This window comes from Acanthochromis polyacanthus, chromosome 21 (genome assembly GCF_021347895.1).
Source record: "Acanthochromis polyacanthus isolate Apoly-LR-REF ecotype Palm Island chromosome 21, KAUST_Apoly_ChrSc, whole genome shotgun sequence".
NCBI lineage: Eukaryota > Metazoa > Chordata > Actinopteri > Pomacentridae > Acanthochromis > Acanthochromis polyacanthus.
In genome coordinates this window covers 426,363-450,914 of record NC_067133.1, presented here as the reverse complement: position 1 = coordinate 450,914, position 24,552 = coordinate 426,363, and the positions used below count along the sequence as shown (strand labels likewise).

The 24,552-nt window shown below is 38.5% G+C and overlaps 1 protein-coding gene across 1 annotated transcript in view; it reads left to right on the top strand.

Moving 5' to 3' along the window:
• LOC127531543 (uncharacterized) overlaps positions 1–21,699 on the top strand; it is a 71,418-nt gene extending 49,719 nt beyond the window's left edge. Inside the window, exons 3-16 of the mRNA XM_051941101.1 lie at positions 8,636–8,704; positions 9,977–10,273; positions 15,926–16,243; positions 16,373–16,666; positions 16,761–17,072; positions 17,173–17,457; positions 18,567–18,860; positions 18,956–19,267; positions 19,368–19,652; positions 19,753–20,082; positions 20,195–20,512; positions 20,588–20,875; positions 21,012–21,160; positions 21,393–21,699. Of these exons, the coding sequence (XP_051797061.1) occupies positions 8,636–8,704; positions 9,977–10,273; positions 15,926–16,243; positions 16,373–16,666; positions 16,761–17,072; positions 17,173–17,457; positions 18,567–18,860; positions 18,956–19,267; positions 19,368–19,652; positions 19,753–20,082; positions 20,195–20,512; positions 20,588–20,875; positions 21,012–21,160; positions 21,393–21,401 (3,560 nt within the window). The 3' untranslated portion in view covers positions 21,402–21,699. The remainder of the gene's footprint in view (positions 1–8,635; positions 8,705–9,976; positions 10,274–15,925; positions 16,244–16,372; positions 16,667–16,760; positions 17,073–17,172; positions 17,458–18,566; positions 18,861–18,955; positions 19,268–19,367; positions 19,653–19,752; positions 20,083–20,194; positions 20,513–20,587; positions 20,876–21,011; positions 21,161–21,392) is intronic.
• Positions 21,700–24,552: the final 2,853 nt, after the last annotated feature.

Below are 24,552 nucleotides of genomic sequence, written 5' to 3'. Positions count from 1 at the left end.
CACATTGGCATTTCCCAAAAGTTATGGCTACTTTCACGTGTGGTCTTCTAATTCCTTCCTCCCAGAGCGCCATATTATAACGTAATATTCTCCCAATATTGCGTCGTAATATTGTACTCTATTCCTTCCCTTCCCTGTCATTCACATTCCACTCATTGTTTGTTTTGTGTTAGTGTTTTGTGTTGTATGTGTATTGTTGTGCTCTTAGTTGATAGACGTCATTAGTTGTTGTTGTCTTGTTGTTAGTAAATAAATGTTTTAATAACTAAGTCCACTGGGGCAATTCTAGGATCAGAGGTTTAGGGGTGCTGAGCACCCAGAGGTGCCTGGCCAGGCAAGATAAATTTCACTGTTTTGCACATTTTAACGCAATTTCATTCCCACATTTGTCAAAGAAAAGCATAACACTTTTTGAAAAAGTCTGTGACTAAACCATCCAATCTGATAAAGGATATTTAAATGCTGAATTACAGCAAAGGAGGAATGCTCTGCAATCTTAAAAGAAACCTATCACAACTCTAATTTCTGGGAAAAGATGACTAATTTAGATGCAGGAGCTCCTTAACATACACACAAACAGCATGTATGTTTCTGGAGTAAACTAGCCCTCTATACTGAGTACCAAAAACACCAAAAATGGAACTTGGACTTAATTTTTGACTTTTATTTGAAAAGTGATGCACAGCATCTCTTTCCCTGGTCTGTTCTCTCTCATCTTCCAGAGTCTCTCCCTGTTCTTCTCCTCCTTTTGTCGTGAAATTAAGCAAATAGTAAAGCATATAGATAATTAGGAAAATGTAATGAAGACGTCCTGTTTAGAAATGAAGTCCACTGATATCTGTTAAGTGTGCTTCTGGAAAGCATTTAATGTGGGGAGAACACATAACTTCTATGACATATATGTAAAATTATATTGTGAATGGAATGCTTTTCTTTGTCATCTTAACAATTGCTGTTTTGCGTGCCACTTTTCTCTGTTTGTTTTCTTACCTGGTTCTTCCTGACCTTGCGCAGTCTCCTCTCCCCCTTTTTCATCTCTCCCTGTTTGGACTGACAATCATAAACAAATAGACTGCATTCAACTAGATGAAAAATTACATAAATATGAAAAAATACCAATAACAATACAAATAAATAACATCCTCTCTCTCTGATACATTGATCCAACTTACAACATTACTCATGATAGATAAACCATTTGATCTTAACACTCTTACCTGAACCTGGCTCTTTTAAAAAAAACAACAACAACAACAAAAAAAACAGTCTTATGTCCATGATGAGGCTGTCTCTCTGTCTGTACACACACACACACACACACACACACACACACACACACACACACACACACACACACACACACACACACACACAATAGGAGTTATAATGTTAACGGGCATCCAGTCAGTTAGCTAGTCAGTAGCACCTTGGCTTTGTGGTATCTGATCTGTTACATGTATTACTTAATAAGTTAGTAGTATAGAATCTGTTTTGTTTGTTCTAGCATTTGATATGAGTTTCTTGTTATATGTAGTGTCTGCTCTGGTGTCTCTGACCACAGATGGAACCTGCATTATATTCAACCCATGCCATGGGAAAGTGTTCTCCTGTTTACAGAGCCCTGTTGGAGGTGTTTTTATGAGGGTTCTTCTGTCTAAAACACTGATTTAGGGATTCTTCAGCTGTTGTAGACAAGGGGGAGTTGTTTGGGGGTGATCTCTGCTTTCCCCATATGGTAAGCAATAAAGAACCATTTGTTTTAACCCCTCCTATATGTTGAAAACCTATAAAACCTGATTGCTGGTCATTGTCTAGCAAGGAGGATTCAATTGGCCGACTCCTTCCAGGCAGGTTCTGTCTGTACTGATGCTGTTCTTTCTTTTAATAAAATACTTTTAAAGAAAGTCAGTGTCACGGACATTTCTCCTTCACCTGCACATCATGGACACCAGAGAGAGAAACAACGACAGCTTTAATATTAACACATGCACTGACACAACAGCTGGCTTCTCTCAGTCCAGTTCAAACAGACACTGACTACCTGGAACGTCTGCTAACTCCTACCTAACAACATAAACAGTTACCTGTGATTAAATGCACAAAAACGAGGACTTGTAATGATAATAATGTGTTGGTATTGAGTGGTAGAAGTTAAGAATTGTGCCACGTATCCTGATATAAACCGGGTACTTACTACGGAACGTGCTTCTGTGGGAGGCAGCTTAGTTCTGCAGATAAAGGCTCAGAGCCCGAGTTGGGAAAGTTGGACGGGATCAAACCATTTTTGAGGCAAGATAGGGGGAGAGGAGTGCTGTATTTTTGTTGTTAAAACATTACGTATCAACCAAGTACTGTATGGATTTTACACTTTTCTGGTTTGTTAAAATAAGGGCACGCAATACAAAAAAATCTCTCAAACTTTAGGGGTGCTGGGATTCAATTTAGGGGTGCTTGAGCACCCCCAAAAATGGGCTAGAAACGCCTATGGTTGACTCAATTGTTTATTGTTTACATTTTGGTCCCTAACTTGTACAGTATTTGATTCCAGCTACCGAAATTCTACTCATAATCTTATTGAGCTATAATAATTCCCTTGATTACTTTATGAGTTTTTTTGTCTGCAGCAAGAGATTTTCAGGTGCTGCATAATTATTTTTAGGCTAACTCGGATATTTCGCTGGCTGAAAACTCGTTAGACTACTTAATAATTCTGCACAAAGTAATCTTAACTCCATTTACCATAACATTTCATTATTTGGTGGAGAAAACAATTTAAACTTTGCAAACACATATTAACAAATCCTACACCAGTGTGGTCTTATGCTGCTGTAGCCCGTCTTCTTCCAGGCTGGTTGTGTTGTGTGTTCAAAGATGGTATTCTCCATTCCTTGTGTCACAGCTTAAGGCTGTGGGCTGTGGTAGTGCTCTCTTCTCTTCTGGTCCTGATCTCTCTCTCTCTCTCTCTCTCCTAGGTGTGTGCGCATTGAAACTGGCGGCAGGTGTGGCTCGTTGCAATCAGCAGATCTGGTGCAGGTGGGAGCCACTGATTGTCACTCTAACTTCTCCATAAGAGCAGACTTCACCCATCGTTTGAAGCTGGACCGTCATCTAATCTCCAGTCTGTCCTGGGAATGAAGCAGTCTTTGCCACTTAGTTGTACTGTCAGTAACCCTGTTCTCTGTGTTTAGAGGTTGATTCCTGCCTGCTGTTTGCTGCCTGGGTTTCCGTTGCCTGATGGTTCTCTGTTTCTCCAAGGATTCTTCTACCCACCTTCTGCCAGCTTGCCCTGGGAAACATCAACCCTCTACCTGGGACGAATTACACCGTTGAGCATGCCAGTCTTCCGCCTCATTCCACAGATGCCATTCTGTCAACTCTCTGTCAAACAGCTGGGAGCACGGAAGCTGGAAAGACCCTGGTCCCAAGTCTGACGTTTCCCCTTGTTAGACTCAGCTAGTTCTCGAGTCCTAGTGACACCAGACTATTTGTTTATTCAGAAGTTTTACATGTTGTATTAGATCACATTCCGTGTAGACTACTGTTTTTCTTACCATTTTCTTTTTCTTACCATTCTCAGTAAACACTAGAGATGGTTGTGCATGAAAATCCCAGTAGATCAACAGTTTCGGAAATACTCAGACCAAGCTGTTTGGCACCAACAATCATGCCACAATCAAAGTCTTTTAAATCTCCTTTCTAAGCCATTCTGATGCTCAGTTTGAACTTCAAGTTGTCCTGACCACGTCTACATGAATACACACGTGGACAAAATTGTTGGTACCCCTCAGTTAAAGAAGGAAAAACCCACAATTCTCACTGAAATCACTTGAAACTCACAAAAGTAACAATAAATAAAAATTTATTGAAAATTAAATAATCAAAATCAGCCATCACTTTTGAATTGTTGATTAACATAATTATTTAAAAAAAACAAACTAATGAAATAGGGCTGGACAAAAATGATGGTACCCATAACTTAATATTTTGTTGCACAACCTTTTGAGGCAATCACTGCAATTAAACGATTTCTGTATTTGTCAATGAGCGTTCTGCAGCTGTCAACAGGTATTTTGGCCCACTCCTCATGAGCAAACAGCTCCAGTTGTCTCAGGTTTGATGGGTGTCTTCTCCAAATGGCATGTTTCAGCTCCTTCCACATATGTTCAATGGGATTCAGATCTGGGCTCATAGAAGGCCACTTTAGAATAGTCCAACGCTTTTCTCTCAGCCATTCTTGAGTGTTTTTGGCTGTGTTTTGGATCGTTGTCCTGTTGGAAGACCCATGACCTGCGACTGAGACCAAGCTTTCTGACACTAGGCAGCACATTTCTCTCCAGAATGCCTTGATAGTCTTCAGATTTCATCGTACCTTGCACACTTTCAAGACACCCTGTGCCAGATGCAGCAAAGCAGCCCCAAAACATTACTGAGCCTCCTCCATGTTTCACCGTAGGGACAGTGTTCTTTTCTTCGTGTGCTTGGTTTTTGAGTCTATGAACATAGAGTTGATGTGCCTTACCAAAAAGCTCCAGTTTGGTCTCATCTGTCCAAAGGACATTCTCCCAGAAGCTTTGTGGCTTGTCAACATGCATTTTTGCAAATTCCAGTCTGGCTTTTTTATGAGTTTTTTTCAGCAGTGGTGTCCTCCTTGGTCGTCTCCCATGAAGTCCACTTTGGCTCAAACAACGACGAATGGTGCCATCTGACACTGATGTACCTTGGCCTTGGAGTTCACCTTTAATTTCTTTGGAGGTTGCTCTGGGCTCTTTGGATATAATTCCAACGATCCGTCTCTTCAATTCGTCATCAATTTTCCTCTTGCGGCCACGTCCAGGGAGGTTGGCTACTGTCCCGTGGGTCTTGAACTTCTGAATAATATGAGCCACTGTTGTCACAGGAACTTCAAGCTGTTTAGAGATGGTCTTATAGCCTTTACCTTTAAGATGTTTGTCTATAATTTTTTTTCAGATGTCCTGGGACAATTCTCTCCTTCGCTTTCTGTTGTCCATGTTCAGTGTGGTACACACCTTTTCACCAAACAGCAGGGTGACTACTTGTCTCCCTTTAAATAGGCAGACTGACTGATTATGAGTTTGGAAACACCTGTGATGTCAATTAAATGACACACCTGAGTTAATCATGTCACTCTGGTCAAATAGTTTTCAATCTTTTATAGAGGTACCATCATTTTTGTCCAGGCCTGTTTCATTAGTTTGTTTTTTTTAAATAATTATGTTAATCAACAATTCAAAAGTAATGGCTGTTTTTGATTATTTAATTTTCAATAAATTTTTATTTATTGTTACTTTTGTGAGTTTCAAGTGATTTCAGTGAGAATTGTGGGTTTTTCCTTCTTTAACTGAGGGGTACCAACAATTTTGTCCATGTGTGTAAATGCATTGAGTTGCAGTCATGTGATGAACTGATTGGCTGATGTATCTAAAGTGGCTAGTGAGTGTATATTAAAAATGGCAAATTTTTTTTTCAAAATGCTGTGTGAACCAAAAGACGAATGTAGTTCTTTACTGTTTAAATATAACAAAATGCTGTGACGGCAACTGAATAAGAGATTTTAACAACCTATTGCTCTGCTGTGCAATATTTTCTTGTCATACAAATACAACTGTGATGGACACAAAGTGATACAGTACATTTTAGGCCCCATCCACATGAAGACAAACCAAGGTCTAAACGCATAAGTTTCTTGCCGAATCTGCGTATCATCCACACGAAGACGGCGTTTTGAGGGTCTGTAAACGATCATTTTTGAAACCAGGTTCCAGAGTGGAAAGATTTTGAAATGCCGTATACGCAGCTCCATGTTTACTGGCTCTCCGCTACTTTTCAGATAGACTTGCGTCATAGTTTCATAACTTCATTGACACACATGCGCCACACACGGCAACGACAACAACAATGGCGGCGTACAGTGTAGCAAATGTGCTGATGAAGCTAGTGACCCTACTATCCCTGTTGCAGCAAAATCTCCTTCTTCTCAATCACCACCAAGTTGAACAAGCAATTATCCGTTTACAACTTTTGCCACAAGTGCGCATGCCCACTGTTTTTTCTTCTGTTTGCGCGCGTTTCCGTCATATCGTTACAGCGCCCCTAGAGGTCTGGCATGTGTTTTACAGCGTTTCCATGCGTATCGAGTGCGTTCATGTAGACGCACACATTTTCTGAGATGCCTTCATCTTTATGGCGATTGTTTTTGAAACTGTTAAGCGTTTTGTCTTCGTGTGGATGGGGCCTGAGAATTGTTATACCGTAAGTGGGATTCAGTTTGAGGCTTAGTTTCACAACACTGCAGAGCTACACAAACTTGTCAGTTATGAGAGACAAGGTTATCTCTGTCACCCATAGATGTTTATTTCTGTTACCTCAAAAGAAAGTTAAATGTTCTTGTAAAAAGGCCTTGAAGCTAATTGAACTCTTAAATCTTTCATTATTCTAAGACTAATTTTTTTTTTTTTCTTTTCAAGTTCCTGAGAGAGGGAGCTTCGGTTAAGATTTTCAGTTTCAGCTGCAGTTTTTGCCTTTGTCCTAAATCTCACCTAATGGACTAAATTTGCAGCACTACAGTTTTATAGTTACGGAGATCTGCAAGGGTCATGGCAGATATTTTTGGATTTGTGTTGTTTCCAGGTACGTTTTGTGTTTCCCCACAATGAGCTTTGCATTTCTTTCAGCGGGTTAAAATTGAAGTTAATGTTGAGTGAAACGCTCTGCAGATATAACGGGGAAAGACATGATGAAGGGTTTTATTACTAGTTGTTCAAGTGCAGGTCTAAAATCAAAGCACTGTTGTAAAGATAAATGTGTCTCATACTTTCCCTAGAGGAAAGAAAGAATACCGGGGGTCAGTTTTTCTGGGTTTTTTTGTTGCTGTTGGAACTTTTCAAAGTGAATTAGTTGACTTCTGGTTGAGGCCTCGAGAGCACTCAAAGGGTGAAACTGGCCAGCGAGCACAACTAACAGCTGATGAGAAGCAAACCTAAATCCTACTAAATCTTTACTTTTCCTCCTTAAAGCAGCCGTGCAGCGCAGTATCAGCTGAATCTACTCTATATTGGTTGTGTAAGCTTCATGCTGCAGGAATTGGATCTGATAAAGAGGAAGTGTTCACCAACTGTTGGCACCAGTTTAGTTTAATGTAACCACAGGAAGAGAATATCTACTGGGAAATTGGTATTACGTAGCGTAGTGGGAATTGCTTTGTCGGTGAAACCTGTTCTCTTAGTTTAAGCAGTATACGTATTTGTATTAGAGTCAGGTTGAAATTTGTCACTGTGACAGCTACTTTGACTACTGGGGGAAAGGAACACAAGTCACCGTAACTTCTGGTAAGTGAAATTTTAAAATATCTACAGTGAAGAAAATTCAACATTTTTCTGATTTATCATGAAATATATTTCATTTTTTACACAAACTTGGGGGGAATCTGCAGCAAAAAAACTAAAATCTGGGTATATTTAAGTTAGATTAAATTTTTGTTGAGTAAATAGAATGATTAACAGGATGAGAAAAATTCGGACACTTTTTGTACTGAAGTGTGATTGAAGTCTGTCACTGTGACGACTACTTTGACTACTGGGGAAAAGGAACAACGGTTACTGTCACATCAGGTAAAAACAAAGCTTTTTCGCCCTCATGTTGGAAATATATGATTTACTTTGCTTTATGCAACATATTTAGGCATCTTTAAGGTTTTTGTATGTTGGATGTGTTGATATGTTGCACTGTGACGCTGCTTTTGACTACTGGGGAAAAGGAACAACGGTGACTGTCACATCAGGTAAAACAAGCTCTTCGTCTTCACTCCTAATTGAAAATGTATTAATTGACGTTTTTAAGGTGGCATATTTAGATGTCAGTGAATCGGCGGCATCTTTAAGGTTTTTGTATGTTGAATGTACTGACTTGTTACACTGTGACGATGCTTTTGACTACTGGGGAAAAGGAACAACGGTTACAGTAACATCAGGTAAGTCAACATAATTTTTCCACTCCACATGTGTATATTCTGATTTTTTTCATTTTTTTAAAGACATATAAATGTGAAATTGTGCAGTTCTTTAATTTCTGGATTGTCAAACGTATTATAATCTGCAGTCCCAGCTTAAAGTCTGATGGTGAAAATCATGTTTAGTTCAATTTTCTGAGTTTCTGATTTTGTAAAAGCCGAGAAAAATATAGCAGAGGTTAGATTATGATGAAATAACCATGGTGGTAAGTGTCTGAATGTGGGAGCAGGTTTTTGTACACGGTGGGTAATAATTTCTAACACTGTGACTACGCTTTTGACTACTGGGGAAAAGGAACAACAGTCACCGTCACCTCAGGTATGAACTTTTATTCCATCTAAACAGAGGAAGAAATTTGCAATTACATCACTAAATTACATAATTGTCATTTTTCATGTGGTCATAACCATTTGGCAGTGTTAAAACAGTCAACAGTAATTGGTAACTTGACATCAAATTCAGTAAAAATTCAGACCTTGTGACTGTTTAATTCTGTTGAAACATAACTCCAGAAATAGGTTTTTATTTTAGATTGATTTAAAATTCTTTCAAACCAAAAAAAGGATCAGGATGTGTCAGTGTTGGGTTTTTGTGACAAGTGTGAATAGACTCGTTTAACTGTGATAACTGGGCTTTCGACTACTGGGGAAAAGGAACTACGGTAACGGTGTCATCAGGTAAGAATTGCATCTTATAAAATCGGCTTTATGGTATGTTTAAGATTTTAGAAGGTCATCTTTTAGGTCAAGTTGGTTTCAAAAGTCAATGTCTTTATTCTAAAATGTAATATTCTCATAGTGAGGCGTGTTGTGAGTCACTGAAGAGGTTTTTACAACACAGAGGGATTATTTAAATGTTAAAGGAGACTTTTTCGTGTTGGCTAGTAGACAGCAGTAGATTAGGCTTTTTATACTAAACCTAAGTAGATTCATCACTGTGCTACGGTGCTTTTGACTACTGGGGAAAAGGTACAACTATAACTGTAACATCAGGTAAGAAAAACATTCATTCTCATACGTGACCAATTACATTGAATAGAAATTAATATTTTTTGTAAGAAAATGTCTTCAACTCTGTTAATGTGGACTTTACATTTTTCTTCATCCAGTTTCAAACCAATGGTTGTTGTGTGAATTGTGCTTTTATTAAAATATTCTACTAATGTGTGTATAGAATGACTAAAATACTACAACAAATAATATTATTGAAGGAGGCTCATGTAAAGATGTGTTTGTAAAATTCACTTTTTAAAGGTGATGTCTGTCCTGTTGGACTTTGTTGCACTTGAATCTCTTCAAGTGGCTTCTCTTTAACTAATCCTTTGCAAAAATGTGTGTTACATTCTTTTAATTCTATTTTAATCAAGCAAGAAAAACATTCATTCTCATATTGAATGAAAATGAGTATTTGTTTTGTAAAAAAAAGTCCTAAATTTTGTCAATGTGGACTTTACATTTTTCTTCATACAGTTTTCTAAGCAAATGGTTGTTGCGTGAATTGTGTTTTTAGTAAAATATTTAACTAGTTTGTATATAGAGTAACTAAAATACTTGAAGAAATAATACTATGGAAGGAGGCTGATATAAAGACGTGTTTGTGAAATCAACTTTTTAAAGGTGATGTCTGTCATGTCGGGCTTTGTTCTTGGACTTTTTTCTTCATCCATTTTCAAACAAATGTTTGTTGTGTGAATTGTGCATTTAGTGAAGTGTGTCCTGGTTTGTATGTAGAATAACTAAAATACTACAACAAATAATGTTACTGAAAGAGGCTGATGAAAAGATGTGTTTGTGAAATCAGCTTTTTAAAAGTGATGTCTGTCATGTTTTGTTACACTCAAATCTCTTAAAGTAACTTCTGTTTAACTAATTCTTGGAGAAAAAAAGTGTGTTACATTATTTTAATTCTGTTTTAATCCTGTCATTTTATGCTTGTGTTCCTTTTCTCAGTCACTTCAACGGCGCCAATCGTGTTTCCTTTGATACAATGTGGCGCCAAAGATGCAGAAATGATCACACTTGGCTGCCTGGCCACCGGCTTCACTCCCTCCTCACTGACTTTCTCATGGACCAAAAACAACGCGGCCTTGACCAACTTCATCCAGTATCCTCCAGTGCAGAAAAACGACTTGTACTCGGGAGTCAGTCAAATCCAAGTGAGAAAACAGGACTGGAACCAAAGTGAAACGATCAAATGCTTGGTGACTCACGCTGCTGGGAACGCACAGGGTCAGATCGGGATGCCAAGTAAGCCCTATGCTATGTCATGAATTAATACTTTTTAGTAGCTGATTTCAGTTCTGAAAGGTTTTACAAGACAGACTTGGTCACATATTTTAAAATCACACAAATTGCAGGATTTTTTATTTTTTGGCAAAATGATGTAATTTATTTAAAAAATAACTGAATGCAAGATTTAGTATGTCAAACATATAAGCATTAGTCTATGTAATTTTTAGGTTTTAAGATGGAGTAAATAGATTAGCTACAGCTAATGAATTCTAAGAGGCAACGTGTAGTCACTTCTTCTTCTGAAAAGAATATAAACTTTAACTGCATATCTAACTGCAATATGTCTACAAAAAGTAAATCAATATTACTTGTTTTGTTTAACACAGACTTGACTACATTTAAATTTCTAAATTAACTAATAATAATATATACAAATTTATCCCGAGCTGCTTTTGTTATCAAATGAACATATTAAAGACAACAATAACTTGTTTAACAGTTTATTGACATGAATATACTTTAGCCCATGATCCAAAACAAAGCAGCAAATTCAACTTTCACAGAATTAAATAGCAGCTGACGCATTCCTAAATTCATATTAGGCCTTGTGAAAAAGCCACAGTGAGGTGGAATGGAAAGGTTAAAGCTTGCTCATCATTAATTCTTCACTAATGTACTGTGTCCTCTGCAGCTGTCTGAGAAAAGACTGCTGTGGTTTGTTTCGCTGTTTGATTCTCTTTTGTTGCTTAATTCTAGTCCCCCTAATCTTTGCTTGCCTCCACTTTCGCTGTACGTTGATAATTAACAGAAATAATAGTCTGTGTTTGCTTGCCAGTCAATGTATATGCAGAAGTGAGCATTAAAGATCTGCTGTACTGTAATTTTGTGACCATAAAATTTCCTTTGGACTCTTGATGCAGACTTTAGTAATAATTAGAAGAGTTCAGGTGCAGAACAAACATCAAGCATGTTTATTGTACGTTTATAGTAAATTATTATTATAGCAATTATAGCTCCTCGTTCACCTCAGCTTCTGCATATATATATTATTCCCTGCTTCTGCATACATATATTTGTGTATGTGTTTGTTTTTCAGCACCGGTTTATCAGCTGCCAACTGTTAAAGTGTGTTCCTCCTCTGATGAGGAAGACGAAGTTTCCTTCTCCTGTGTTGCCAAAGATTTTTCACCAAAAAGTCATGAGATCAAATGGTTGAAAAACGGAAATGAAGTCACTGGCAAAAAAGACGAGATCACAGCACTTCCAGGACAAAGACGAGACAGCAATGGTAACACCTTGTACAGTGCCTCAAGTTTTCTCTCAGTACAGGCCACAGAGTGGACTCCTGGAACAACATTCACATGTGTGTTTAAGGGGAAAGGGGAGAACAATATTGAAGTATTTAAGAATGCTTCTGTGACCTACAAAGACGAACCACCAACGGGTGAGTAAATTGTTAACATGTGAATTAATTTCTGTTTGCATGGTTTATCAACTCCTTTTGCTCAATAATTGTTCATTATTTCTTCATGCAGGCAATGTGGGATGTAAGGAAGCAGATGTGGATGTAAATATCTTACCCCCCACAGTCGAGGACATGTTTCTCAGAAGAAAAGGAACTGTAATATGTCAAGTCCAGGTACACAGGGGAACAGTTGGGAAAATACTGTGGCAGGATGAGAATAAAACTGACATGGCTGGAGCATTTAAGGTCCCAACTAAAGGAAAGAAAGGCACATTCAGCCTTCCACTTGAAATCACATATGATGAATGGGCCGAGGGGAAAAAGCGCCACTGCGTTGTTGAAAGTGAAGACTGGTATGACACCCTGACAAAAACCTATGAGAGGAATATTGGTAAGAAAACTACTCAGTAACTGTCTAATCAAATGCATTTTTCTTTGTGTATTTTTTCGTGGCTCAGATTTTCTCTGATACTTTAGCCACTTTCATGTGTGGGTGAGATCTAATTGTTCTCTCATGCTTGCAGGAGCAAAACCTCAGCGTCCTTCGGTGTTTATGCTGCCTCCTGTAGAACAAACTAGAAAAGAAATGGTGACCCTGACTTGCTATGTGAAAGACTTCTACCCTAAAGACGTTTTCGTGTCTTGGCTTGTTGATGACGAGGAAGCAAACTCAGATTTTGAGTTCAATACCACAAGCTCAGTAGAAAGCAATGGATCCTATTCTGCTTATGGCCACTTAACCCTCACCCTCGAGCAGTGGGCAAAGCCTGATGCGGTGTATAGCTGTGTAGTTTACCACGAATCCCTGGGCAACACAACCAAAACCATTGTCAGGTCCATTGGATACAGAACAGGTGACAAAACCAACCTGGTCAACCTCAACATGAACGTCCCCGAAACGTGCAAGGCCCAGTAGATGTTATGTCATGTCGCAGTGTCTCCTGTTCTTTGTTGTTTACTGTGTGTTGTTTGTGATATGATGTTGTGTTTGTGTGTTTTTAATGCAGATTCAAAATCAAAATAAAAAAAAACTTTGCAACTCTGTTGTTGTTTGTCACATGTAATTCATGTCTTTATTTGATGTCTGTTGACAGCTACATGTGTGTTGTGAGTGTACAGTCACAGTGCCGTTCTAATGCAACACGACTTAGGAGTAGATATCAGCATTTTTCACCATCACATTCTGTAGAGGTGAATCACCGTGCTAACTTTAGGCAGCAGTTGAATGAGATAAGTTGTTTAATTTGTTTGCAGAGAGCACATTAACACTGCTTCTGTGACTTGTCTTTGTGCGACTGTGTTTCCTCCACTGGGTCTTGCACAGATAATTGTTCTGCTCTGTGGTCAAACAATGAATGCAGTGATTCACAAGCCAAGTCGTGCACGCAACACTAATGATGGGGTCTTTCAAGAGCAAGTCAGGGTGACTGTAGGAATTTTTTAAAAATTACTTGCAAAACTATCGAGCCACGTTTTTGTGAATATCTCCTGACACGCTGACTGATGGATAAAATTCACTCTCACCTCAGAGATATAAAATATATGATTAAACTTAACAGGATGCTCTCTGACATGCCATTGCTCAAAGTTGGGTGTGGACTGTTGCAAGCATTAACTGAATAATTACTGTGCACCACATCCAGAGCTCATGTTTGAACTTAACAATGAATGGAATGCAGCCATGGAGGCAGAAGAAGACGCCATGCCCAAGACAGCCCTCACCTTCATCCTCCTCTTCCTCATCACTCTGCTCTTCACCATTGGAGCCACTGCTATCAAGGTAATGATCCATTTATGTATGATGTGTACAGATCTGGTTTAACTCAACCAGAAGGAGTCAGATTTCTGAGGGAAAAAAACTCAAATTACTGAAAATTGTCCTAATTCAACTATAGTTAAAACACAATACATTTACGGTATTTACATTTTCATTGTATGCTTTGCAGCGAAACGCAGTTATTTTTGCAGATTTAAAAAATAAAATATTCTGTTCAAACACCTTTAATAACTTGATGGACCTAAAAGTTCTACAGTGACAGCTTAATTTTACAGATTTCACCTGAATTAAGACACTTCACTGACAATTTGTAGTATCAATTATTCACAAGTAACAAAAATTATGTTCACGAACCTTTATAGAAAGATCTACATGTGTAATGACAGATAATCAATATAATTTTATGTAAATTTGCGTGTGCAATTACAGAAACGTGAAAAACTACAGGAGACATATTATCGTCAATTTTCTGTAGAAAAACTGAGAGGAATAATTTTATAAAATGTTCTTCATAATTATGAAAAATATGAAGAAAGGATGCTTAAATTGATATTATTAGGATAAACCTTTATAGACGGAAATGCATATTTAGAGATATATTGTCACTTTATGGAAATGTGTATTGTATTTTAAGAAAGCAGAAAAATGTGTATGAAAAAAATAGTAATTAAAAGAAGATAGATAGATAGCATATTGCTTGAACTAAAATTGTTGGGTTCTCAATTTACAGATAATCTCTGACTTTTAAACCAATTAAAATAACGCAAAAAAAGTTAAATATTGAGTTATTTTCCATAAATTAGCTTTTTTTAAATGCATTTTTAAAAATTTATTTATTTATTTTATTGCGAAAAACTTGGTAACACCAGTGAAATGTTCATTTTTGAAAACATCTTGCTGCAGTTACAAATAGTTTAACCAACCTAACCAGCAATTAAAATATTCTCTACACCTATCACATGTGAGCACAATCTTTTATGTCGTTTTATTCTAATTCTAAAATTAACTAATTTCTAGAAATGTCAGTTATTCATGTTAAATGTACAGAGATATTAAAAAACACATATGTTCATGCAATATGATGCCCAAATAGGTGATTTTTATGCACATTTCAAATCATGTTTGCAAAGCAAACATTATTCCTGAGAGGTATAAATCTGCAGTTTTACTTCAAATTTTGCAGCCCCTCCACTGTATTGAATGTCGTCATATTTTGCAGGTAATGCTGTAATTATAGTTACAATATTATTCCAAAGTACTGTTTCTAATAAGATCATTAACCTAAAAATAATTTAGCAGATTAGAACCAAACCAGCCACTTGTAAAATATTGGTTGTGCCGTATATTCTTCCAGTTATTTTGCCTGTCATCTGAACAAAACAGTGATAATGTGTGAAAAAGCAGTGTTGTTGTACTGTAATGTGAAAAAAACAAGAAATCGAACTCATTTAAGTGGTGGCAAAGTGTAGAGTTTGGAATGTTTTCATTGCATTTCTTTTTATCTTGTTCTTCTTTATAGGTCAAATGAAACAAGGAGAATATGAGGGGAACTTTCTGTAAAGCAAAAAAAAAGTATTTCCACACATTTTTCATATATACTCATAATGCCATGTAAGTAATCACATATATCTTTTTTCCTCTCATTTTGATCACAGAAAGTTTATGTCTTTTTGAAAATATGTGTTCAAATGAAGTTTATGCTGATGTTCTTCCTTCAACTTTTTTCTGACTTGCATTATTTTGAAACTGCTGACCTGTACAAGTTTAATGCAGAATTTGTACAAATATATTCATGATTTTATTGAACATTTTGTCTTTTTTACTGTTTAACATGTTGTTATGTTCATCACACCCCCCAGCACCTGGAGTCAACAGCCCGTGTTCAACTCAATATGTAAATTGGGACATTTTACAGTCGGTTACTTTCTGAGTCTATTATTACGATTCTTGAGAACTAAAACCTTTGGCAAAGTCATGAGAAGTCATGTGATAACGTCTGTAAACTGATATGAGATATTTAAATGTGCGCTCTGTTTGTCTTACTGGCCTAACCACACCTCACACCTGGTGTCTGTGACGCTCCGTTGCTCATTGCATCGTTTCACTTCTGTATTTTGGTACTTTTTTGAGACCTGGGTGTTACTCAATGCTTCCGCTTGCTGCTGGTCCTGATCACGCTGCCCTATCATGCTCAACATCTGTGCAACAGACCTTTGAGCCACATCTCCACCTGACTGCAACACAAAAAATAGACAAATCTGCCACCTAGCCTAAATACAAAAAAACTGCACTTAGACTTGTGACTAAACAGTTGATTACTTACAAGATTCTGAAGGTACGTATAACTGAGATTAACATAGTTTTTTTTAAAAAAATGTTCACATCCACCATTCAGAAAGACGAAATAATCTCTGCTCTATCTCAGCTCCACAGATTGTCCCACCAAAAATCTCGCTGCACTCAGTTTGGGAAGGTGAAGTTGGGAACTCACAAGTTCATCTCATCTGCACCCTGAGTGGCTTCTTTCCAGACGAAGTGAGCGTCGAGTGGCAACGGGACAGCCAACGTATCAACATTAGACCTGTCTCAAGGAAGCTGCAGAGTGTGGAGGAAGGCGAGAAAACCTTCACTTTGAGTAGCAAGATTGAGCCTAATATAGAAGAATGGAAGAAAGGCTCAAGTTTCACATGCAAGTCCACACACAAAGGAAAGGAATTCAGCAAAACCTTAAGTATTTGTCAAAGTAAGTATGAACAGCTTCTGTCTCACAGCACAATGCAGTTAAATGCATTAAAATAAAAACTAGACTTTAAAATATATTTAGCAGACTGGATCAGACTAACATGTAAGGACTAACATCGTTTTCCTCCAGCTGTTTCAAGCTCCCCTCCATCCATCCATGTGGAGACTCCCCGCTTCAAGACTGTAATGACAACATCTGAGGTGACAGCTACATGTTTGGTTCACACTGTTTTTGATGCCAATGTCACCTGGATGTTGAACGGAACAGTCTCAAGTAGCAACACAGTGAGCGAGGACAGAAACACAACTCATATCACCAGTAATGTGAGGATTTCCTCCAATGACTGGAAGCAACTGAGGCGTGTGACCTGCAAAGCAGAACATAAGTGTTTCTCAACCACTGAAAAGACAGTAAATGTTGCAGGTAGGACAACTATAGGACTTTAAATCACACATCTTGTGTACACAAAGGATACTAATGAATGAACTGTGTTGTGTTTACTGCTGTGATCATCCAGGACCTGAAGTTGCAACTCCATCTGTGGAGATCAGGAGATCTCTTCCAGATTTGTTGAAGGGAGACGGTGCTGTTCTCCAGTGTGACATCACAAATCTCTCCTCTCGTGACCTCTACGTCACCTTTCAGGCCAATGATGTCGACATCTCTGACAAACAATATGTAGAACTTCCTGAAGGCCCAGGCCTCCAGTCAGTCAGCAGACGCTTCACTGTCCCTCAGAGGCACCAGAGGAAAGACAAAAGTTTCACCTGCAAAGTGAATCAAGGCTTCATCAGAAGCTTTAAATCTGATTCCACAGGCAATATTTTTGGTGAGAGGACAAACTCTTCTGCCTCTGATGTTTCAAACTTTATGTGTCTGATTAAAATCAGGATAATGTTTCACTGATGCACTGATTCATCTCTCTTCAGTGGACCCATCAGTGGAACTTCTTCTGGCTCCCAGTGAAGATTCAGGACCTCAGACACTCTTGTGTTCTGGATGGGGCTTCAACCCTCAAATTAAATGGGTTTCTGAATCACAGCCAAGATCTCCATCAACTCATGATATCAGCATGTCTGCAGATGGACGTGTGGCAGTAACCAGTCAACTCCAGATCCCTCAGACAGAGTGGAAATCAGGGAAGGTCTTCAGTTGTGAAGTGTCTGACAGATCTATGAACAAGAAAGTCCAAAAGGACATCAGCTTCTGTTCAGGTAAATTTCCAACAAAACAGCAGCAACAACAAAAGAAACATCTGCTTCCAAAATATTAAATTCACTTGTTCAACCACAAGGTACTCAGTTTGAATTTGAAGTCATATTAGTCAGTTTATGTCAACTAGGAGGCTACTTAAAATTGTGTTTCTGTCCACCTGGTGAATGTAAATCCTTCATGGTCCAACCAGGCGTTAACTAACCGTGACGTCACCCGTTGGTTTCAACGCCGAGAAAATGAAGCCCGGATTTTGCTACTTCCTGGTCGCCGTTTTGGATTTTTTTGGAGCCAGTGACGTAAAAAGCGTCATCAAACAGACTGGACCGGAGAGCAACTAGGGCCAGGATTGGCTGAGGACTCTCTTATCCCGCCCACGTTTTGCCGCAGAGGCTTCTGTTGCTGTCGATCAAGTATAGCCACGCCCCCTGGCTCCGCCAACTTTAACGATTTATTTAAAATTCAGTATTGATTTATTTTAAGATCGGCCACCTGATCTCTCATTTTGACCATGAAAACTAACAGGAAAAAATCCTGAGCTGTAGAACATCAGTCTATCAAATTTTATTTTTTCCAAAAATGAATTGGGGTCTATGGAGAAAAAGCTTTTTGGAGCCAACCCTAGCGGACGGTGTGATATTGCAAGTTTTTGACACTTCCGAGTTTGCTTCAATTCTGGAGCCAGATGCTACGTCCACTATATATACAGTCTATGGGTCCAACTAATCAAAGAACGATTTCATTCCTTTGCTAGATGTTTCACTTTCCCCACACATTCAGTAACATCGTCTCTCTGACGTTTAGTTCTAGGTTTAGTCAGATGTGCCGTTACTCACCTGTATAATGAATGTGCATGCTGTACAGGCTACTCTATCAATAAGTGGACAAAAGCCTGTGTAGAAATCCAACGTAATACTTCTCCATGATGTTGTCATAAGTGACTCCTATATTATTCTGATTCAGGTTGAAGACACAAACTTTCAAATCATGCCTTTACTTGATAGTCAGTTTAGTACGATAACATGAATAACAATACACTTTACAGAAACAGAGTTTACGGATGGTTTGGTCTCACTGCATTGTTCTCGTTTCTTGTATTTTCCACTGACAGCTCATTCAAGCTCCCCTCCATCCATCCATGTGGAGACTCCCAGCTTCAAGACTGTAATGACAACATCTGAAGTGACAGCCACATGTTTGGTTCACACTGTTTTTGATGCCAAGGTCACCTGGATGTTGGATGGAAGAGTCTCAAGTAGCAACACAGTGAGCGAGGACAGAAACACAACTCATATCACCAGTAATGTGAGGGTTTCCTCCAATGACTGGAAGCAACTGAGGCATGTGACCTGCAAAGCAGAACATAAATGCTTCTCAACCACTGAAAAGACAGTAAATGTTGCAGGTAGGAAAACTATAGGACTTGACAGTCATGCATCTTGTGTCCACAACAAACATAAATGAATGAACTGTGTTGTGTTTACTGCTGTGATCATCCAGGACCTGAAGTTGCAACTCCATCTGTGGAGATCAGGAGATCTCTTCCAGGTTTGTTGAAGGGAGACGGTGCTGTTCTCCAGTGTGACATCACAAATCTCTCCTCTCGTGACCTCTACGTCACCTTTCAGGCCAATGATGTCGACATCTCTGACAAACAATATGTAGAACTTCCTGAAGGCCCAGGCCTCCAGTCAGTCAGCAGACGCTTCACTGTCCCTCAGAGTCACCAGAGGAAAGACAAAAGTTTCACCTGCAAAGTGAATCAAGGCTTCATCAGAAGCTTTAAATCTGATTCCACAGGCAATATTTTTGGTGAGAGGACAAACTCTTCTGCCTCTGATGTTTCAAACTTTATGTGTCTGATTAAAATCAGGATAATGTTTCACTGATGCACTGATTCATCTCTCTTCAGTGGACCCATCAGTGGAACTTCTTCTGGCTCCCAGTGAAGATTCAGGACCTCAGACACTCTTGTGCTCTGGATGGGGCTTCAACCCTCAAATTAAATGGGTTTCTGAATCACAGCAAAGATCTCCATCAACTCATGATATCAGCATGTCTGCAGATGGACGTGTGGCAGTAACCAGTCAACTCCAGATCCCTCAGACAGAGTGGAAATCAGGGAAGGTCTTCACTTGTAAAGTGTCTGACAGACCTCTGAAGAAAAAAGTCCAAAAGGAAATCAATTTTTGCTCAGGTAAAAGAACAACGCAATCCATCATGAAATGTCAAGAAGCGTGGATTAACTGTATTAAATAAGTATTTTTTGTTCTTTTACTGTTGTGCTTTTTCCTCAGTAACACCAACATCCTCTCAGATAGTTGGCGTCTATGTTCAGGGACCAACACTACAGCAGCTTCTAAACAAGGCACAGGTGACTGTTACCTGTCTCCTGGTCGGCCCTCGTCTTAAAGATTTCTCTGTCACCTGGAAAGTAGGTGGTAATAAAAACTCAACCCATAATGTCCATACGGAGTCACCGGTGAGTCACAGCAACGGGACAGAGACTTTAAAGAGCTTCCTCAACGTGTCAGCAGAGGACTGGCATGCATATAAACAAGTTTCTTGTGAAGGAAAGCATCAATGTGCCAAACAGGGCTATGAAGACCATATCAGCAAAAGCAGAGGTAATGTTCAAAAATAAAAGTTAAAAATATTATTCTTCATAATTCTGTTTGACAAAATGGTAGGATAATATCAACTTTTGTTTAATGTTTTCTTCTCTGTCTGTTCTTCCAGACGTGTTTCCGCCAACGGTGAAAATAGTGCAACCAACTGTATCTGAGCTGTCCATGTCTGACGTCCTCACACTGGTTTGCCTGGTTTCTGGATTTTCCCCATCTAACATCCTAGTGTATTGGGTGGAGGATGGTCAGAAACTCCCGTCGTCTCGTTACATCAACAGTCCCACCTGGAAACGCAAAGAGAGCAACTCTTATTCAATGAGCAGCCGACTGAATGTACCCAGGAGTGTGGACAAAAGGTCGACATATTCTTGTGTTGTCAGACATGAGTCATCTGAATCAGCGTTTGAAAGCACTCTAGATGATGTGTTTGGTGAGTTGATTTTTCTTTTTTTCTCAAATTAATAAAATTCACCAAAAAAATTAACTTTTATGACTTTTTCTGCAGCCTCAGCGGCCTACAGCGAACCTTCAGCCTTTTTGCTCGAGGGCTCCAATGAACTCGTGTGCCTGGTCTCTGGCTTCAGCCCAGCATCCATTAACATCACCTGGTTGCGTGATAATAACACAAAGCTGTGGAACTACAATACCAGCAAGCCCCACAGAGGCCCAGATGGAAAGTTCAGCGTCCAGAGCCACCTACGTCTGTCCCAAGTCGATTCCTTACCTGGAGTGGTCCTCACCTGCAGGGTGACACATGTAAACACCACCCTGTCCCTGAATATATCCAAACCAGGTGCACATGTTTCACACAATAAGACAATTTAGTTACTGCATCATTTTAAAAATTTCAAATCTTTACAATTCCTCTCTCAGTGTACCAAAGTCAGTGTAATAAATGACTGACTGACTGAATTTTGATTCTTTCACAGACACATTGGAACACTGCAATTTTTTAGATGACGCCCTGCGTGGTGATATATACGACGGTACCGGTGTGGAAAGCTGGTATATGGCTTTTATTTTCAGCCTTTTATTCCTCCTCTCTGTCATCTATGGTGTCATAGCGACCATAATTAAGGTAAGATACAGCACTAGTCATTCTGCAATTTTAACATAATCTTCCTGTCTGGTTTATCATGTCACTCGTTTGGTTTAATTATATATCTCCAGCTTAATATTAAGAATAAATAAAGAATAAGAAAAATAGTATAATAATTTGGAATTATTGAATCATAGTTTTATATATTTTTACCTGACACAAAACTGTCAACTGATGCTGATTCATTCTCTGTTTTCTTCCCCCCTTTTAGACTAAATGATGATGACCACAGGAAAGATCCCATTTTACGACCCAAATATTGACTTTTAAGGATTTTTTTTTTCAGTATAATGGCTTGCATTATTATGTTTTATGTAATAGGTGTATAACATCCTTTTCTTTTGGGGTTTAAGTTCTGCATTTTGTGTGTATGTAAGAGGAAACGCAACAAAAATTAATTAAAAAAAATAATAAATTCAAGAAATATAATTTGAATTCTGTGTAATGACTGAATTTTGTCTCACTACACTGATTCTTGCTGTAAAAACATACATTAAAATTAAAATCTGGTAATCAAGGGTTGTCATAATTTGCCTCATTGATAATTTGTTTGAAGGTAACAGTGTTTATTCTTCCAGAATATACAATATATCATACAGAGTGAGATAAAGCTCCATGTGCAGCAGCTGTAGCGCCACCTCTATGTGAAATACTGCCTATTCCGCCATTTAAAGATGCTGACAGAGCTGCTCTGGATTCACGATGGCAGCGCTATAATACATCGGTGCATTGATCTGACAGCACAGAGACTGTTTCTGTACATCTTCTCTTTTCCATACATGCACATGCAAACACATAGTTACTGTAAACAAACAGAAAGTTTTTAATGCAAATAACAAACATTTGCCACTCTGTCACTATATTTCATAAATCAATCCTTTCATAGCATGGAATTCATTACATTCTCTTACCATCTCTATTAGAACAACTTCCTGTATTTTGCACTTTGACCCCAAAACACACCTCAACACTACATACAACTGAGTGCCTGTATACCAGAGTGGCGACAACTGGAGATTTGACGCCATTTTGTTTCCATTCACTGTGCCACGCACTAATGCACCCGTGACTGTGTGTGTACTCGCTTAGCGCGCGCTTTGTGTTTTATTTGGATTTTTACATTCTAAGCTTTCTAGTCATCATTCAAAAGTAAAAAAGGATGATTGCTTATCAATAATAATGATTTTTTTTTTTTACAGTTTAGAGGACACAGGAACTCTACTGGAGCCCATCCCAAATAAGGGACGCACAGCGCGAGGTGCACATTCACGATAACTAGCTATTTGTGGATTGTTTACTGATTTCAAGACATGTTCTGGAAAAAATATTTTACTGGCTTGTTTTGTCTGGATGTCCAAGGTTGGATTATGGCCATTTTTTGCGGAATATTTAACCACGCCCGACGGGTACGTCAGTGGGGTTATTGCATTCGGTGTGGTATCTGGCTGGGTAAGTATGTATGTATGTATGTGGCTATGTCCAGTCCGATATCTCTGCAACCGCTGAAGTCAGGATAATCAAACTTGGCACTGAAGATCAGTCTAAGGTCCCCTGCTCAGATGTGGAGTTACAGGTCAGCAGATCAAGTAGGGAGGGAGATACGTATGATGATCAAAATTGATACATATTGCATCAGTTGTATAGGGAGGACAGGCTTATTCCTTGTTGACAAAAAGTGATGGTTTAACATATGAGATGATGAAATCTGCTATTCTTAAAGCATAGGAGCTTGTCCCTGATGCTTATCGTCAGTGGTTTCGGAGGTGGAAGAAAGGCAAGAAGTCACATTTGGAGTTTGCTTGCTGGTGTGCTGCAGCTTTGAAGCTCTGCATGACCTGATGATTCTGGAGTAATTTAAGAATTCTGTTCCAGAGCACACTACCGCCAGTCTCAGTGAGTGAAAGGTTAAGACGGCAGCTGAAACCACTATATTTGCGGATGATTATGCGTTGACTCATGGTGAAGATAGTTGGTCTGGTGGTGTCTGTGGTGGCAGGGGACTTTTCTGTGAGTTCATCCTCTATCTTCAAGGATGACATCTTGAGTATCAGCAAAAATATGAACAGAGTGCTCATAAGTCCGACAAAACTGCTTTGCTTTTAAAGGTAAGAATAGGCAGTCTGCAGGTAACGGTAAACCCAAGCCGACAGTGTGTCCGTTACTAAACAGAAAATGAAGGCTTTGCCTTGTGAGTTTAAGCCACATGTGTTTGGTCCACATCTGGAATCCTACTTGCCCTTCTGCACTGAAGGATTTGTTTCTTTGGTAGGTAAAATATGTAATTTTCCTTTTTAGGTATAGATTTTGTCATTGTTAGCCTGGGTGCAAAAAAATCAATTATGAGCCTATCGGTCAGAAAGGTTGATTTATTATCTTTACTGCAGCTGTTTACTTTGGACACTGACTTTTATTTCCTATTTGATATCAAAAGCCCTTTTATTAGTTAATGGGAAGAATATGATAGATATTTCAAATAATATCTTTCATAAGGTGTGGGAAGCTGTAAACAGACAAATACATGTAGGGGGAAATTTTCTAAGTAATTTGTCATTGCTTTGCTCAGAAAATATTACCAACCAGGGAGTAAATCAAGACAAAATCATTTGAATTGTTTAATGTTGCTGCACTGTCCAGCTCTGTATTATATTTTTTTAACTCCTACTGCCCTCTGGTGATTTCTGTGAATATAAGTAGCTGCTGCAGCTTTTTGTAAAGCCAATGAATAAATAAAAACAGTAAGAAGAAGGATTCTGGATCCATTTTCTTCTTGTGGAGCACAATTCTGAATTGAGTTTTGGTGGATTTTAATTTTTGATGAGTTTTTGGATGTAAAATTTCAGCCAGTTTATTCTTCATCACTTGGTTGGATTCTTAGTCAACATAAAAATACATGTAGACCATTATTTCTCAAAAGCTTCTTACATATCATTAAATTACTAAAATATTGTGAACAGTTACCATAAGTCTGTCTAATAGTGTATTATTAACAATAGATTATTGACACCTTAAGCATTTTTGTTTCCTCTTTACAGCAGTTTGAAACCAGTTCTTGTTACGGTCATCAAATGCAGAGAAATATATAAATTTGCATAAGAAAAGTCTGAAGCAGTTGTGAACCACCAGCTGGATTTCAGTTTCGGCAAATGCAAAACAGCATTTAGTTTAAGACCTGTTAGTCCAAAATAAATAGTTAGGCTCAGTGACCACCAAAACATCAGTTGTATCAAAGTTTTCTTTTTCCTGTTGAAACGGTGAACAATAGATAAATCCGGTGCATTGCAGAATTGAAACTTAAGAGACTGTTTGCGCTTCTGTTAGAAATGGAAAACACCAGAATGCTAATAGAGCCGGGGCTGTCCCACTTCATTTTT